Source organism: Semicossyphus pulcher, unplaced genomic scaffold (assembly GCF_022749685.1).
Source record: "Semicossyphus pulcher isolate SPU_LCO1_2020_fin unplaced genomic scaffold, fSemPul1.0.p SCAF_4, whole genome shotgun sequence".
Classification (NCBI taxonomy): domain Eukaryota; kingdom Metazoa; phylum Chordata; class Actinopteri; order Labriformes; family Labridae; genus Semicossyphus; species Semicossyphus pulcher.
In genome coordinates, this window is record NW_027211715.1 from 1,377,527 (window position 1) to 1,395,214 (window position 17,688).

The 17,688-nt window shown below is 43.2% G+C and overlaps 2 protein-coding genes across 2 annotated transcripts; both read left to right on the forward strand.

Moving 5' to 3' along the window:
* Positions 1–416: 416 nt before the first annotated feature.
* On the forward strand, positions 417–9,251 carry dhcr24 (24-dehydrocholesterol reductase). The gene is made up of 9 exons (XM_069680269.1): positions 417–647; positions 2,189–2,344; positions 3,826–3,931; positions 4,334–4,452; positions 4,731–4,994; positions 6,009–6,152; positions 7,680–7,877; positions 7,960–8,138; positions 8,311–9,251. Exons 1-9 carry the CDS (start codon positions 417–419, stop codon positions 8,462–8,464), a joined length of 1,551 nt encoding a protein of 516 aa, XP_069536370.1. The 3' UTR covers positions 8,465–9,251.
* Positions 9,252–12,195: 2,944 nt separating this feature from the next.
* Positions 12,196–16,535, forward strand: LOC138607444 (transmembrane protein 205). The gene is made up of 4 exons (XM_069680048.1): positions 12,196–12,281; positions 13,016–13,171; positions 13,689–13,852; positions 13,935–16,535. The coding sequence occupies exons 2-4, from the start codon at positions 13,072–13,074 to the stop codon at positions 14,235–14,237; spliced, it is 567 nt and encodes a 188-aa protein (XP_069536149.1). The 5' UTR covers positions 12,196–12,281; positions 13,016–13,071; the 3' UTR covers positions 14,238–16,535.
* Positions 16,536–17,688: the final 1,153 nt, after the last annotated feature.

Here is a 17,688-nt window from a genome sequence, read left to right on the forward strand (position 1 = left end):
TGGTGCATGTTCAGTGGCCACTTGATCTGTGATCACACACTCTGAGCATGAAGATCAGCTCTGTCTTCCTCAGCTGGTCTCAGTTTTTGGTCTGGGTCCAGTTTGTAACTGACCCGAGAGGACAGGCTGGATGGTGTGACTGCCTCTCTGCATCACGATTGGTTCAAGTTCAGAAAGAGTACAGCTTTACTATTGCCTTCAGTCTCCTGTTTGACCAATCAGAGTGCTGCTTCGTCGTCCAACCCCGCCTCTTCACTGTGAAAACCAATCAGTGCGGAGGAGGGGAGGGGCCGGCCGCCTATCGCATAAAGGGGTGATCGGGGGTAAAGATAATCGATAGTTCAGCCACATGAACGCCCCGCGGTCATTTTAGGGCTGACTGAGATCTGTGTTAGAGAGCTGCAGACTCGGACACCATGGACCCACTGGTGTACCTGGCCGGTGTGCTCGTCCTGTTCCTGCTGTGGATCAGAGTCAAAGGTTTAGATTATGTGATCGTCCATCAGAGATGGATCTTCGTGTGTCTCTTCCTGCTGCCTCTCTCCGTTATATTCGATGTTTATTATTATGTGCGCGCGTGGATCATCTTCAAGATGTGCTCTGCGCCCAGACTGCACGACCAGCGCGTGCGCGACATCCAGCGACAGGTGAGTTACCTTAACAACTGACAACACCAGTGTCTGCGTGCACAGGTGTGTGTGTTTAACACTTGTGAATAATGTAGTGTTCAAAGATTATTATAGAGATGTGTGTAAACAGTGACTTTCAAAATAAAAGCATACATTACATAAAGGAATACACACTTCAGTTTACCTGTGACTCAAAGGTTGGGTACCATCTTTAAGTTTACTTGACAAAAGAATCAGGATGGACCGACTGCATGTGTTTTGCAAGGAATTGTGGGTATTGAAAATCTCAGTGGCTCTCTGTGATGGTCTGTTATCTGTTCACTTGTTTACCTGCTGGTTAAACTCCACATTCACTTGATAGCACCCACTGGTAAAACATGAACCAGTCTCCCTTAGGGTACTTTAAATACTCATTTCTGACTTGTGTGAATTAATATTAATTTAGCCGAACACGTGATTCAGTTATAGAAAGCTGATTATATAACTGTGTATTTGAGAAGGTAAGAGGCGTGGTAAACCTGTTTGTGTTACCTCAGGAGTTCCCAGACTTTTCAGTCCGTGACCCCCGCTGTCCCTGGAGGGGGTGAAAGCATATAACGTTGCGCACACCTGCATACAGGGACTTATTGGCCTATGTCTGCGTAACAAGCAGCAGGCAGACATTATTGTAACCTTACATTTTAGGAATTTTAACACATTACTTTCATGTCAACATGAAACTCACCTACTGGTTGGTGGGCTCTATGGATGGAGCACAGCAAGTCCATTCAGGGTGTGATTTTGGAGACGGACACTCGGAGATCATCCTCCACGTTTAGTCGCGATTTGAATTTATTTTTTAAGTCAGTGTTAAGAAAGTCTTTTCACATAGGTAAGTTGAACCTCTCAGCTCGCCTCTCCGCTTTGTCTTTGGTTGGTATCAGCGTTTCACTCTGGCTTAAAGCCTACGATACTTAATTTATAAATAACAATAACTTTACTGATTGATTGTTGTTCATTTAGCTGGTTTACAGAAAATTGGCCAACGGTCACACGTCGCTGTGTTTCCTGTGCTGCCGTAAATGGACCGGGTATAACTAATGCTTTAGCTTATCACCTCGGGGTCATGGGGTTACATGAAAAAGCAGAAAACTGATTACCACTATTTTTATGTTTTTATAATAATGGATATAATTTGCAATTTTAAATCATTCAACATTTTTGGAAGGTGTCTTGCAACCCCCCCTTGGTGTCTCACGACCCCCACTTTGGGAACCACTGTGTGAGCTGAACAAAGATTTGAAATCTTCTGGAAGCTTCTGTCACTTTCCTCATCTTATTCTCTGAGGGTCAACTTCCTGTTTGAGGTTTCCCCAGCCACCAGCGTGATGGCACATCAATGATTGAATACAGATAAACAATCTTTCATTTAATCCTCACAGCTTTCCCAAAATGTGCTGTGAGTTCAAACGAGCTCATATACCTTAAAACAAGAAAATCTTTAATACCAAAAAAGCATGACAGAGATCATCTGTCAGATGAGAGATGCTTCAGTGTACCTGCATTCTGACACGTTCCAGGTGCGTGAGTGGAGGAAGGACGGCAGTAAGACCCACATGTGTACGGGTCGACCCGGCTGGCTCACCGTGTCCCTCAGAGTCGGAAAATACAAGAAGACCCACAAAAACATCATGATCAACATGATGGACATCCTGGAGGTGGACACACAGAGGCAGGTAGGAGGACTACACACATTTTACTTCCCCCGATCTGCTCGGAAGAACGTCGTGGCCGCATCAATTTCAAATCGTAAATATTAAACATGTTCAATATTTACGATCTGATATCCTGTTGTGTTGAGGGGTGTCCCGTCATCTGTCGTCATGTGTGGCTCTCACATTTTACACATCTGTGAAGATAAAATCTTTTAGTGTGGGCCAGGCTTTAAAGTCCTGCACTGCTCAACCTAAAGGGAATGCAGCCATTGTTGTGAACGTGTGCGTTTCCATTTAATCAACACTAACAGTGTATCACGGCTGTGAATGTAACCTGAAGGACAGCAGTTTTCTTTTCCGTTTGTCTCCATGGCGACCTTTCCTCCGTCAGATATCCCAGCATCCACAAGGTGGTGACATCCCTCGACTCACAGATGACTTTAACATTATTACAAAGTACAGCTTCGACTAAGTGTTAATACACACGTTAGAATGCTAACTTCCTGAACTAAAATGATGAACGTGATATTTGTCAGTCTTAGTGGGGCCCTGGGCTAAATGCTAACATCAACATGCTAAGTAAAGCCTCACAGAGCTGCTGGCATGCCGAGACATGTTACATCATGTTCATCATTTAGTCTGATCATGAACAGAATTAGAAAAAGGCCTCGTATGTGTTCACAGATCAGGACTCTGTATCCTTGTTCTCTATGTGCAGAGACAGACTTACAACAGAGCTGAACGAATATAGGATAAGAATAGACACAACTATTATGAAGACGCACAAGTGAAACATATATGAATATCATGTACACTATAAACAGAGAATTTTTTATATTTATGTTTCAGGTGTTTTAGGTGATATGAGTTTCAAAGTTAAAGTAATCCGCTCTCTGCAAGTGTTGCGAGTAAACAGTAATCTACTATGGCTGAAAACAAAGAAAAGATGGATGACTACAGATACAACTTCAACAAGAAGTGAAAATCCAAAGAAGAAGAAACAAACTCGACGCTCAGATGAAGCAAACAGTCTAAAAAGAGTTACAGGAAAATCAAGCGTTACAACCGGAGCCAACCGTGGATGTCTGCTTAAATCAGGAAGTGTCCTCCCGCAGTTACCCTTCATCGCCAAAGGAGCCGCCAAAGAGAACGAAACTGAGATCTTCGAGATTACAACTTTTACAACATTATACTGTCCAAAGTACCTGCTGAGATCTGGAAACTCTTTAGATTGACTGGCTGACGGTCGCTTTCCTTTTTAGACTGTTTGCCTTCATCTGAGCGTCGAGTTTGTTTCTTTTTCTCTGAATTTTCACTTCTTGTTGAAGTTGTATCTGTAGTCATCGATCTTTTCAAGACTTCAGTTCTGAAGAAACCTTTCGGATGAGACGTCAAACGTCCTCAAGATCTTCAACCAAGTCCAGCTGCCTTTTGGATGAAGCTTAGGACTGCATCATGAGTCTGATAGCTGATGACTACTAACAGTGATTTTTGTTTCTAAGGTGGTGAGAGTTGAGCCTCTGGCCAACATGGGTCAGGTGACCGCTCTCCTAAACTCTATTGGCTGGACCCTGCCAGTGCTTCCCGAGCTGGATGACCTCACTGTGGGTAGGTTCTCTGTGTTATTGTGGGATATTTCTGGGGGGTAATAATGTAGAGTGGCATCATCTGAGTCTCTCACAGCTCAGTGTTCACTGCTGTCGATCCTCCATCAGTCACTGCATCCTGTTCAGAGCCGCAGCGACGTCTCTAATCGAGTTAGACGACTGATGTTGTAGCTCAGGAGATGAAACTGGGAGGAAATGGCTGCAGAGCTGGAAGCTCCCCTGGATCGGGTTTCATAATGGATTTCCTGATGCCATAAACTGCACATCAACAATCTAATGTTTTCCCATCAGGCTGCGGTACATTCATTTATCCTGATGTCCACACACACACATGCTGCTGCTGCTGGTCTCAGCTGGGGAGATATAAAATCCCTAATAAATGTTTCCTTGTGTCCCCTCTCAGGTGGTTTGGTGATGGGAACAGGCATCGAGTCTTCCTCCCATATCTACGGGCTGTTTCAGCACATCTGTGTGGCGTATGAACTGGTTCTCGCTGATGGCAGCCTGGTGCGCTGCACTGAGGTCAGTGTTCACTGTGTGTCATGTGTCTCCCCAGGGTTAATCTTTGCTTTAGACCAGAAGGCTTTCCTACACTCCAACAACACCACACCTGATTGAACGTGTGTTACAGGCCCAAGAGTCGCTGTGTAGTTTGTAATAATAACATGCAACAGCAACAGCAAACAAATATACACATAACACTATAAACCCAGAAGGCAGAGGCCAAAGTCAACCAGCCATAACGAGCCACACATCTGTTTCATTTGCTCACATAGAAGATTTATTTTTCTGTCACATAGGAGGAGAACTCGGACCTGTTCCACGCCGTCCCGTGGTCCTGTGGGACTCTGGGGTTCCTGGTAGCAGCCGAGATTAAAATAGTCCCTGCTAAGTCCTGGGTGAAGCTGAGCTATGAGCCGGTCCGAGGTCTGGAGAACATCTGTAAGCGCTTCGCTGAAGCTTCAGAGAACAAGCAGAACACGTTTGTAGAGGGACTACAGTACAGTCTGGACTCTGCCGTCATCATGACGGGAACCATGACGGACCACGCAGAGCCTGATAAGGTGACTTCTGTTTTTATCTCTCTTAACCTGCCTACCTCTACCCTCAGGTGCTTCACCTCATTTTTTAAAGGTAGAGACTGTTCGGTTGGCAAAGGTAATCCTGTGCCATCCCCAGGCCCAACTGATTATGGGAGCCCTCAGGGCTCAGTTTTAGGCCCCATCCTTTTCTTCCTTTGCATGTTCCCTCTGGATTACGAAACCTAAACATACAAATCCATCCGTATGTCGATGACACACAACTCTCCCTGTTGATCAAACCGAACAACAAAACCAGCCCTGAAAATCTCTGTCACTGCTTTACCAACATAAGATGGAAATCTAAAAACTGTGTGAAACAAAACGTGAGGGCCTCCTCTTTTCACTAGGGCTGGAAATAACAAATAACAGCTATATTAATATCGATTTTTGAAACAATTAACAGATAATGATTGCACAATGACTTAATGTCTTAGCTCTCAGCTTTAAGTGTAGTTAGAGGTTCTTTTAAGCGTGTGCTAACGAACAATAAAGACAATAAATATGAGTTCTTCATTCTAATATATCTCTTTAATAGACTTTGCTGCTGATTTGACTCTGACTGATATAGAAGAGAAATAAAAGGAGGAAGAACACGAGATGAGAAGGAGAGAAAATGTTTGTTCTGGCAGAAAGGTTTTAAAGTGAGGGACTATAAATGTGAATGTGACATTGATGTGAGAAGCCAATACAACTCCGTTCTATAGTTAGCTAACGTTAGCTAGCTGAGATGCTAATAATCTTGTCTGGGTGAGTCTGCATCATTCACAAGTCTGACGTGGCTTCTCTTCAGATGCTCGCTCATCACCGACGTGCTCCGACGTCCTCCTCACAGATCCTGCGGGCGATCCTTCTCTCTGCAGCGTTGAGCCTGAAATGCTCCCACACTTTACAAGTTTCAGGACGCGATGGTGTTGCATCGGCCGCCGCCATTTTGCTCTGTTTTGTTTACCTGTCTCTGTTTTACATTTGTCTCATTAATATCCCTCTTGATATCAGATAAACAGAATCGGCCTCCATTTCAAACCCTGGTTCTTCAAACACGTGGAGGGCTACCTGAAACTTGACTACAGTGGAGTGGAATACATCCCCCTGAGACAGTACTATCACAGACACACGCGCAGCATCTTCTGGGAACTTCAGGTAAGCGTGAGCGCACACACACACACACACACACACACACGCACACACACACACTTCAAGATTAAGAGGCTGCATTTATTCGCCAGATTTTAGCTTGTCATCATCTTATCAACTCCTCACTCCTGCCTCTTTATTAGCACTCTAGTCCTTTTTGTACTCACACACACACACACACATGCGCACACACATACACACACACACGCACACACACACACACACACACGCACACGCACACGCACACCCACACACACACACACACACACGCACACACACACACACACACTCACACACGCACACACACACTAACCATTAGCCATTAGTGAGAAAAGCCTGGCCTCCTCTGTCTCCTGCAGTAGTAAATGGTGTGATGAATTATGCATGGTATTAGTTTGACAGATGTCTGCAGGAGCTGCTCTGGGCTCCTGGTGCTCTCTGCTTTTTGAGGGGTTTTGTTTTATAGACGGGCAGAGAGGAGAGTCATCGCCGATGTGTTTGATGCTGTGATGTGAGCCGGAGGGTCACGGCTGCCCTCTGGTGGAATAATAGAGTCTAAAATCCAGAAAACTCAAAGAAGCGTTTCTACCATCACAGAGAAAGTTAAACACTAAAATCCACAAAATGATCCAGAAAGTTTCATGTTAGAAGTTCATGTGATTGTCTGATTCAATTTAAAGGGACTGTACCAACATTATTTGAGGAGGGGGATATATCTCAGTTCAATTTATAAGCTCCCCAGCATTTGTAATATTCATTTTGGATCCTGGGCTGCACGGTGGTGCAGTGGTTAGTGCTGTCACCTCACAGCTAGAAGGTTCCTGGTTCGAGTCCCGGTTCAGACGTAGTGGGCCTTTCTGTGTGGAGTCTGCATGTTCTCCCTGTGCATGTGTGGGTTCCCTCCAGGAACTCCGGCTTCCTCACACAGTCCAAAGACATGTTCGTTAGGTTCACTCGTGACCCTAAAGTTGTCCATAGGTGTGAGTGTGAGTGTGAGCGTGAAAGGTTGTCTGTCTCTGTGTGCCAGCCCTGTGATTGACAGGTAGAAGGGATACTTTTATTAATCCCTGAGGGGAAACAAAACATGCTACACACACACAAAGACCCGAAAAATGCACATATGCAAACACATGCACAAACAAACACGTCCCATGGACATGCACTAATGAAGAGATGTCAGAGTGAGGGGGCTGCACATGGACTTGTGCCCCAAGCAGTGGGGATTCGGTGCCTTGCTCAAGGACACCTCGACGGAGCCCTGGAGTAGGAACTGGGGACGCTCCAACTACCAGCCGCACCGGGACTTGGTGCGGCCACCCTCTGGTTCCTCCGGTCCCTACACACTGAACTGCCATCTACCCCAACCCCTGACAAGCAGCCTGTCCAGGTGTAACTCGACCAACGACAGCTGGGATCGGCTGCAGCCCCCTAAAATGCTTCTTTTCCGCTTTGCTTAATAAATTACACGATTATCAAATAAATATCTGGCATCGTCTTCTAACATGTTCCTGTACGTCTGTGTCCTTCCTCCAGGATATCATCCCCTTCGGTAACAACCCGGTGTTCCGTTGGCTGTTTGGTTGGATGGTTCCTCCTAAGATCTCCCTGTTAAAGCTGACTCAGGGGGAGACCATCCGACGGCTCTATGAGCAGCATCACGTGGTCCAGGACATGCTGGTACCCATGAAGCATCTGCAGGCTGCCATCACTCGCTTCCACCAGGACATTAATGTGAGACTCATGTGAATGTGGCTGCTAAAAGCTGGCTTCTTTTTAAAGTATGAATTCATAATGTCTTCTTGTGCTATTTCAGGTTTACCCTCTGTGGCTGTGTCCGTTCCTGCTCTCCCCCGGCAGAGGGATGGTCCACCCTAAAGGTCAGGAGGAGGAGCTGTATGTGGACATCGGGGCTTACGGAGAGCCAAAAGTCAAACACTTTGAAGCTAAAGCATCGACGCGGCAGCTGGAGAAGTTTGTCAGAGACGTGCATGGGTAGGTCTCAAGTCGTACGTGGTCATTAGCATCTGTAATGAACGTGTTCAGAGTACTCAAGTAAATGTGATCGGAGAATTCATAGGATTGAATAAAGCGACAAACACATTTATGCTGAAGCTGGAACATATAGAACATAAAGGCGTTGTTGTGACACATGTGCCTGCTGCAGGTTCCAAATGCTGTATGCAGACGTGTACATGGACCGGGCAGAGTTCTGGGAGATGTTTGATGGACAGCTGTATCACCGGCTGAGGGAGGAGCTCGGCTGTAAGGACGCCTTCCCCGAGGTGTATGACAAAATCTGTAAATCTGCACGACACTGACCCCTCATCACTCCGTCTGCAGCCGCGACCACCTCCGGTTTCTGGATGTTTCAGGAGAAACAAAAAACTGTTTTACACAGAGAGTTTTTTTAAGGTGAAATGAAGAATTGCAAACGCTAATACAAGCTAGAAGATCAACCAACCACACTGTCTTAAGAGATATCCATGTGAAGCACATTAATGTGGTACTTTGAAGTCATGAATGTATGTTCTCTTTTTGTCTGTAATGAGCTTATTCTAACATCCACGTGCTGCTTGACTCCAAAACCTCTGGTGCAATATGCTCTGGTACAAGCTCCACTCATGTTTTATTGTTTAACTACCTTATCTGGTGTTCATCAAATACCTTCTTATGTTCCTCTGCAAACGTTGTGTTTACAGACCAGCCTTACCTACAGTGCCACACACTTTAAACACATGGCTATCTAATGAGTAGGGCTGCACGACATGGAAACAATATTACATTCTTTTGCTAGATATAACCACTGAGATATGATCTGATTTACTGGTAGTTGGAATGATCATGTTTGCTTCAGCTTTATTTTCACCAACAGAATGATTCAAATCCAGATGATGTGACGGTCAGTGTATCACTGCAGCAACGACAATACGGCACATTTTAATTTGATGTAAAAAGCTTCTGCTGATATCATTTTGCAGCCCTACAAATTAGTGTCATGAACAGAAATTAAAATGAACTTTTGTGAAATTTCAAATCCAACAAAAACAACAAAACAGGCTTGAAGGCTATTTTTGTATCCAAGTCAGATCACATCACCAGCAGGGTTTGAAGGACTTCATTAAAGAATCTTTTCTGCAATAAATCATGGATGTGATTTTTACTCATTTTCCTTCATCATTAAGATCGCTTGGATCGTTTTCATGAGGGTGTTTGCGTTCTCCTCGAGCTACACTGGTCAAACAGCGCTGAGCCATTTCCTGTTTTGATAAGCAACAAGAACCCATTGAGAGGAAGCATCTTTGGGTTCTTCAGTGGGGTTTGTCGTGGACATTGATGTTTTTCTACAAGACCAAGTGAGCATGTTTTCAGTGATGCTCCTGTTCTTTACAGCAGGCTCCAAGCTGCTGTTAGCTGCTGCTGGGGGAATATTGAGCAGCTTTTAAGGGCTTACATAGCCAGCTATGAGGTCACCGACATCCAGACAACAATAAATATATCGGAAAGAAGAATCCAATTAATTAGGACATAGGACATCATTTCTAGGCCCCATGGACGAGCTGGAGGATGTCTCTGTCACTATGACAACAACAGTAAACACTAGAAATAGTGTCCTTATTGTCTTTGTTAAAGAAGCTTTTATTTATTTCTATTTATCATAAACCAAAATAACACAACGTCAGAACTACTTGTGCTGCCTTACACGTATAGAAATACACACATGCTGAAACACATTCAAAGTATTTAAGTTCAGGAGTGTGTCAGTGAACTGAAAGAGGTGAACTCGTTCATTGATTTGAGAAATGCAAAAGACTCACATTTAAAGAGACTTTCCCAAAAAAGACACAAGAGGACTCTGTGAGGATCTGTGTGTGTGTGTGTGTGTGCGTGTGTGCGTGTGAATGCATGGATCCACACACCTGTCTGCCAAGCAAGTCTGCACACAGCATCGATCGCATGACGACTAACAACAACAGGGTGTTTCAGTGGGCGGGGGTGATGTTGAAAATCCTGCTGAGGGCTGGATAACGTCTTAAAGCGGTTTTAAACACAGCCGGGCGTCTAACGTATAGTAATTTGAAAAAGCTGAGTTTTCTGTTGCGACACAGAAAACCTCATGTATGTCACAAGAGGGGGAGTCTCGACTCAAATTGGGAAACTACCCGGAGATCTGACAGCATACAGGAATTGGTACCGGTCCGGCAGTTCCCAAAAGTTCTGCTCGTCCAACAAAAAGTGTGCAGGAACAACTTCTGTTGGAGCCAAACAATTGTAAACAAATATGAATAAACTGTGTTTGCTTCTTATTTGTAACATGCGCAGCTTGTAGAACTGTTGTATAAAAGCAATATCACACTCAGTCGTGATTATCTTAGCAGCTGCAGCTTCTGGCCTCTGACTGAATCACAGCGTAAGTGTAAATCTCGCTCGTGTCTTTTTGCTTGATAAATTCGAATTTTCAAAGTAAACCTTAATTGTATAGCTTTACACCAAAGTGAGACGTTTCACAATTGGGGTCAAATTCTGTCAACATTAAGAGCCAAGCCCGGTGAAACTATGACTAACCCTAACCCTTCACACTGACACCCATCCTGGGAGCACAAACATATATGGAATCAAATAATAATGTTGTTTTATTTACAAATCTAATTCAAATATGTGTTCATAAGGAGTTGTGGTTTGGATTCAAAATTGGGCTGCAAGCCTCATAAACTTACCCAACTCTCATGTTAGTATTTGCCAAAAATAATTGTATTTAATCAACTGAAAAATTCTATGTGAACGTGGAAAAATGCAAAGACTGAATTGTACAAAGAAAAAACTTTTAAATTAGTTGGTGTAATTGACTTTTTGGGGCCTACCTGCAGTACCTTTGAGGCCCACCAGTAGTCCTCAGCCCATACTCTATCACTAGCCTCTGTCACACTCCTGACATAACATTATTATTTTGTTATTTTGTGTGACAACTAGGAAAGGTATTCTTCACATATCCTACTTCTTGTTTTTAGCATCAATATGAATGAACATGTCAACAGAGTGACATAAATGAAGAATTTAAGAATCTTTCATATTTAACTCTTGCAACAAATACGTTTTCAATCAATACACAAATGTTACGTTTTATTTATTTATCTATTTTTACCAAATGTAATCTAAAATTGAAAAAAAAAAATATTGATTAAAATATGATATTTGTGCACACATCATTGGGCCAATCATTGGGTCAAAACATTGCTAAATTTGTCTGAATGATAAAATCCAGAAGTGGAACTAAATAAAAAGCTGTTTGGGAGCCGATAGGGAAGATTCTTATTGCTGAGCTGGGCCAAATAATCTGATCACTGAAAAGATCTGGAATTCCAATTGTTTAAGGATTATGTCTCTTTATTTGAATAACTGTATATTGTTTGTAACTTTGTGTCTTTTGTTTGTCTCTCTTGGAGATGAAAGACAGTTCGTCACTGGACTTAACAATCCCCATGTAAAACCAGCTGTGTTGAGGGAACCTGTTGTGTCTCCTGTCGGAGCTGCTGGGACATTTTTCCAAAGCACATTCCTGACACTGGCGGGCCCGCCTTCTTCTGTAGTTACCCTGCATTTACGTGGTGTCGGAATAATCGGACAAATGAGTTTCCTACTCCAAATCGTACCAGCAACTCGTAAAGTTCTGTTATATGTTGGTTCCCAACTTTCGTAGTTGGCGGAATTGAAGTCTTATTACGCTGAAAAATGCCGGATCAAAGTAAACGTTGGGTTGATGGTCAAAAACCTTTAATTAACTCACTTAATTAAATCAGTGTTTTTGGTAATTTGGACTCATTTGTCACTTGTAACATGGCCAACTGACGTAGCGCAATCTATTTTAGTTCTGAACAATAACATATATCATATAAAATATCAACATATTTGTTATTGCGTCCATGATGTTTCTAATTTACCTTTAGGCTACCTCGCTTGCAAACACACTGAAGTCAGAGGATCGACTCCTTAAGTAGGAAATTCGAGCATTCAGGGAGAACTTGAATGCAGCATTACACAGTCAGCTAGCTAATGTTAGCAGTGGAGCCGCAGCCCGCAAACTTACAGTCATACCCGTAGACTTCTGTTACTAACTCCCCGGGGACACTAACGACACAGGTTGGCTGTAAACTGAGATTTTACTATTGAAGTTAAACATTTAAATCTGTTTCAATGCACAAATAATCTGAATATTATTTTTTTTTTTAAACTTGACTTGGAGGACAGTGAACTGCAGCAGAAGTAGCAGATCCATAAGTGAAGCTACCTGACGCTAGAGTTCCACAGTTAACTTTTGCTAACGTTAGCTACTAGTTTCACCTGCTACAACTACTTCTAACCGCGGGCGTCAGTTTACTAACCAGAGGTGACTTTGGAGATTAGCTGCCCTTCAGTATGTCAGTATCTGCGGTCTGTATATCTGCAGTGTGAGGCGGAAAGAATTCATTCTGCAGATTGTATTTAGCTTGTAAATGTAGGAGCTATAGCTAGTCTTGGTAGCTTAAATTAGCCGTTGAGCAATGTAAGTTAGTGGGTTGTGCACACCTGTAGTTGTTTGTTGGTGGGGGACTACACTCGGGGATTAAGGTCACAACAGAAACACAGTTTCCTTGACAACAGTGCGGAAGTTTGTGGTCCTTGTGAGTACACTCTGTCCTCCTGGTTTCTACATGGATAAGGTGAAAGGAAATCTTACCTGTGGGTTGTCAGGGGGTTCAGTCTTCATATCAGCAGTCCTCCACCTTCAGTATGCAGGGACTTGGGCTGAATATCTAACTTACACGTTTACCCAGCTGGTTTACCATATATTGCATGTGTCTCATTGTGCCATGTTTAATATGTTTATGGCTCAGGTGCTCTGGTGCCCAGGTGATTTGGAGACCACAGTTGAGTCCAGACTGGAGGAAACATGTCCACGGATCAGGAGCCCACGTTCACAGTCAAGCTGCTGCAGCTGCTGCTGCTCTCCACCTACTGGGGCATGCAGGTCTGGGTCACCTTTATTTCAAGTAGGTACCACACACAGAGTTTATTTGGTTTTCATGCACAACACAGACATGACTAAAACATTCTCAGTGCTGTCACAAACCACCTCTGAGTGATTGGATGACAGGCTTTATGAAGTGCTTCTTGTACTAAGATCTTGTGAATGCTTTTCACTGCTGAGTGTGAGCAGGACCTCCGCGCAGCACCTCTGGATGATCGATTATCTTTCTCATGGTCTCCTTTACGCCTACATCCAAACCCTGACTCGCTTTTGATCAGTGACAAAGTTTTCAATCAAAAATATCAAACATTTTCTTCCTTCTGCCTCTTAAATGTGAGGATTTGCTGCTTTTCTTTGTAACTCTTGACTGTAAATAAAGAGTCATGGGCCTGAAAGCACTGTGACATCTGAGTCTTTTCATGTTTCTTTCATGTTGCTGATGTGTTATCATATTTATTCTTTTATTTAATTTAATGGGAAACAAATAACGACTACGAGGTTCCTGCAGAGCTGATGAGACTCTTGTGTTTTGTGCTCAGGCTTTGTGATGGACAACCACCTGAACAGACACACGTACGGGTTCATCCAGAGTCGTCTTGTCCCGTTCTACCTCCACCTTGGTTCAGCCTGTGCCTTTTTTAACCTCACCATCTACGCTGTGTATCATCCCAGCGACATGCTGGACGACAGAGAAGCCTTCCAGGTGCGTTGTTTTTTCCCACATTATGACTGTGCTTTGAAACACAGCAGAGTGAGAGGTTAAAGAAATGCTCTGTCTCCTCCAGATCTTCATCTTCTTCGTGTCGGTGACGGTCGCGGCTGTGAACGCTCAGTGGTTCGGACAGATGACGTCAGAGATCATGGCGGACATGCACCTGATCGAGCAGGCGTGTGGGTTGGGTCAGGACATCGGGCTGTCGTCAAACAGAGAAGCTTACGCCAAGCTGTGTGAGACAGACGTGAAATACAGACACCTGAGCAGCCGTCTGTGGCTCTACAGACTTCTGTCCTCGCTCTGCAACCTCTGCTGCATCGGCTGCAACTTCTACAGCCTCTGCTACATGGCCGAGAACCTCGGCTCGCTCTGAGACAGGAGACTGACGCACAGCAGCTAGACTGTCAATCCAAATCACTCCCTCAGATATCTTGATTTCTTTTTGTATCAGAGCGGTAAGTTATATATTTAAGTCTTTCTCTCTCTGTGCCTTATTAAATAAAGAAAAGGTAAGGTTTGCTACTCTGTGCCTCGGGGAATAATGAAAGGACACGGCCTTCATGCTCACACTTTGGGAGATAAATCAGTTCATGCAGGGAGGCATGCGTCACCTCTCACCCAGTGTGTGTGAGCCTGCTGGCACCCCTGAGATCTCCGTTTACCGTTAACTTCACTGTTACAGTGAGGCGGGTTTTTAAAACCTTTGTGCTTGCAGGAGCAGAAAACAGCCCGATGCATCTTTTAATACGTAAGAAGCAGACCGGCACCTTTGTTAAGGACACAGCTCTCAGTCCTGCTCGTCCTGTTTGGGTGGAGTTTTTATACTTTCTTTGTAGCGTGGTGTCACAGGTTTGTCTGGCTCGCCTTCAGCTCTCCTCTCTGCCTTCTGCTGGTATGAAGGAAGACATTAAACAGTGTACTGATATGCATGTTTTAAGATCTGTTGTTGCACAGCAGGTTGGTCCTCTTTAAAGCATCCTGCAGCCGACACGGATCAGATACTCTGTTCTGCTGAGCAGGTTTCAGGGTTTTAAAAACATCAGGTAGAAAGTATCCTCAGGTGGTCCCACGTCCCCAGTTTAGAAGTCGTTTATCGGTGTGTTCAAGAGCTTTAAATCACAATGTGGAAACAGCATGGATGCTACAAAGAAGACGTGTTGTGTTTTAGTTTACGGTAGAAATCTACGTCACTTTAGGACTAAGACAGAAACTGTTACAGCATCACACTACAAAATACAGACAAGCATTTTATGGCAACATGTGAAAAGTTAACCACACATATTTATTTCCTAAATTTTCTACATAATATGTTCACTTGGCCAAAATGTTCTCAAAGCTTACAAGTCTTTGTAGGAGTTCATGTGAAGATTCCCCGTGAGGAACTAGTTTTTCTGATTATTCTGACGCCATTAAACACATCGCGGCCATGAAAGAGCCGCCATGGTCCCTATTACAGTTCAGTGTACAATCCATGAGATTCTGAAGCGGCTATTTCAAGGTAAAACAGTTGCATGATGTTGCTTTAATAACAATAATAATAATAGTAATAGTAATAGTAATAGTGTGGAGCCCAAAGGAAACTGTATCTTCTGATCTTATTTTCCGGAGGTGATTCCCACATGTAGCGTTTGTTTGCTCTGCAGAGTTTCTCCTTTTGAAGACGTGAAAGATTTCTCTGCGCGCGAGCGTTTCACAGATCATCCCAATATGGCCGCCGTGTATACAGCTGCCTTACACTGATCCTCAAATGACAATCACATCAGATCCTGTGCATTTTGTAGAGCCGCTGCAGCAGTTGATCGATTAGTGTCCATTTGACTATTTTGACAATCCTTTAATCAGAATGAGAAATTAATGTAATTTAATTCAGGGCACATTTTTCTGATTCCAGCTTCTTAATGTGAACCCTCTCTTGTTTCTCTCCTGCTCGATGACCGTGAACTGATCATCTCTGGGTTCTGGACAAAACGAGACATTTGAGGACGTTTTCTCACATTTTATAGACCAACAAATAATCAACAATAAAATAACTAGTTGGCCCTGATGTTCTGTGATGGAGTCGTGTAAGTTAAAGATGAACAAAGCCGTTTAGTCTTCAGTTTGAATTCCTGAAGCGTGTTTTGTCTCGTTCTGTAATTACTCGAACATGATGATGTGTCTGTGGAGAAGTGGGACAGCCATGTTGGAACTGAAGCCAAATGATTAACGAACCTGCCGTGTTTCATCTTCTTGCTTCTGTTTGTGTTCACCTGTAAAGCCAAAGGTAAAGATGCTCCTTGTATGTGCCTTAGCATCTGCTTTTTGTGTGTCCTCTTCCTGGACTGATGAAGGTGCTCATTATGTGCTGCTAAAGACATTGCAGTTTCACTTCCTTTGAACAGTATACGTCCTCTCTGTCGGTCGCCCGGCCACTTTAAAGTCATCTAAATTTAAATGAAAGTCAGTTCATGTTTTGTGCAAGAACTGAAAGTCTCTATGTGGATGTTAAATTGTGAATAATAAGTTTATGACACAAATTAGAGGATATTTACGCTATTTTCTTCAACTTGTTTGAAATAGTGGATTTTAACTGTTATTGTGGGTTTGTGTAAAACTGAATGTACCACTGAGGTCAGAGGTCAGAGCTGTCTGTGGTTGTGGGTTTGAATCAAAGATGTTTGTACATGTATGATCTGTTTGTTTTGTATTAAACATGTTATCTTTCACTTGTGTTTGTTGTATTTGATCAGGAAGTGCAGGAAAACTTTCCCAACTTTCATAAAGATGCCTTTTTGAAAGTGTCCTGTAAACATTTGGGTGACCGTGTAGGATTTGAAGGGCTTTATGCAGGAATCTGAGTACAACCTCCTTTTTTTGGTGCCAGAAGTGACCATATTTGGACAAGAGGGAGGAGCTAGAGAGGAGGGAGGGGCTTGCTAACTTTTCAGGTAACTAGTTCGCGCTTGTCTGGACAAGGGCATCCATGAATCGTGTTTACTGAGAAATCAAGAAAGATGATCATTTTGCCTTTAAACAAAAGATACTTCTAACAAAATGAACCCGACTCCTCAGTGTTGTCAATCACAGGTAGCCCCGCCCTAACCCCTCCCCTCTTCCTGGTCTGTGTGACTCTCAATGGGAGCATCAGAGACTAAATGAACATCATGCTGAGTTAAAGAAGACTTGAAACTAGAGACTGACTCGTTAGGAAAATGTTTACTGAGGGAATAAATCCAGAGAGAAGTAGGTCCAACTTCCTAAATACTTCCAGGTGAGTCGCCCCCTGCTGGCCATTAGAAAGAATACATGTTTGAGGCACTTCTGCATTGGCTTCACTTTTCAAAAGCTACGTCCACTTCTTAGATAAAGTCTGTGAGGTAGAAATAAAACACAAGCTCATTTCCCACCAGGAGAGTTTCCTTTGGACAAGAGAACATGTGTTTTTATTGTTTTACACAGCGTCTCCTTTTATATTTTTATTAAGTGTGTATTTTTTATTCTTTATTTATTCTCATGCACACAAATTCCAAAGTATCTGTACTGTCCTGTGCAAAGAGCAATAAACATCTCTTTTGGAATCCTTTAAAATAACTTAGACTGTTAGACGCTTAGAAGTGACTCCCATTACCTGGATAATACAAATCAGCTCCCCGAAATATACAGCCACTTAATGATGTCCTCCTCTTATGAATCTTGTCAACGTCAACCTTACATGTTCAGTAAAATAAACTTTAGTTGTCCACAGACTGTAATTAATGTGCACACTTTCATACATAAATATACCAGAGTAATGACACATGCATTTTAATGTTCCCATGTCCATATCATAGTCACATCCCGATCCT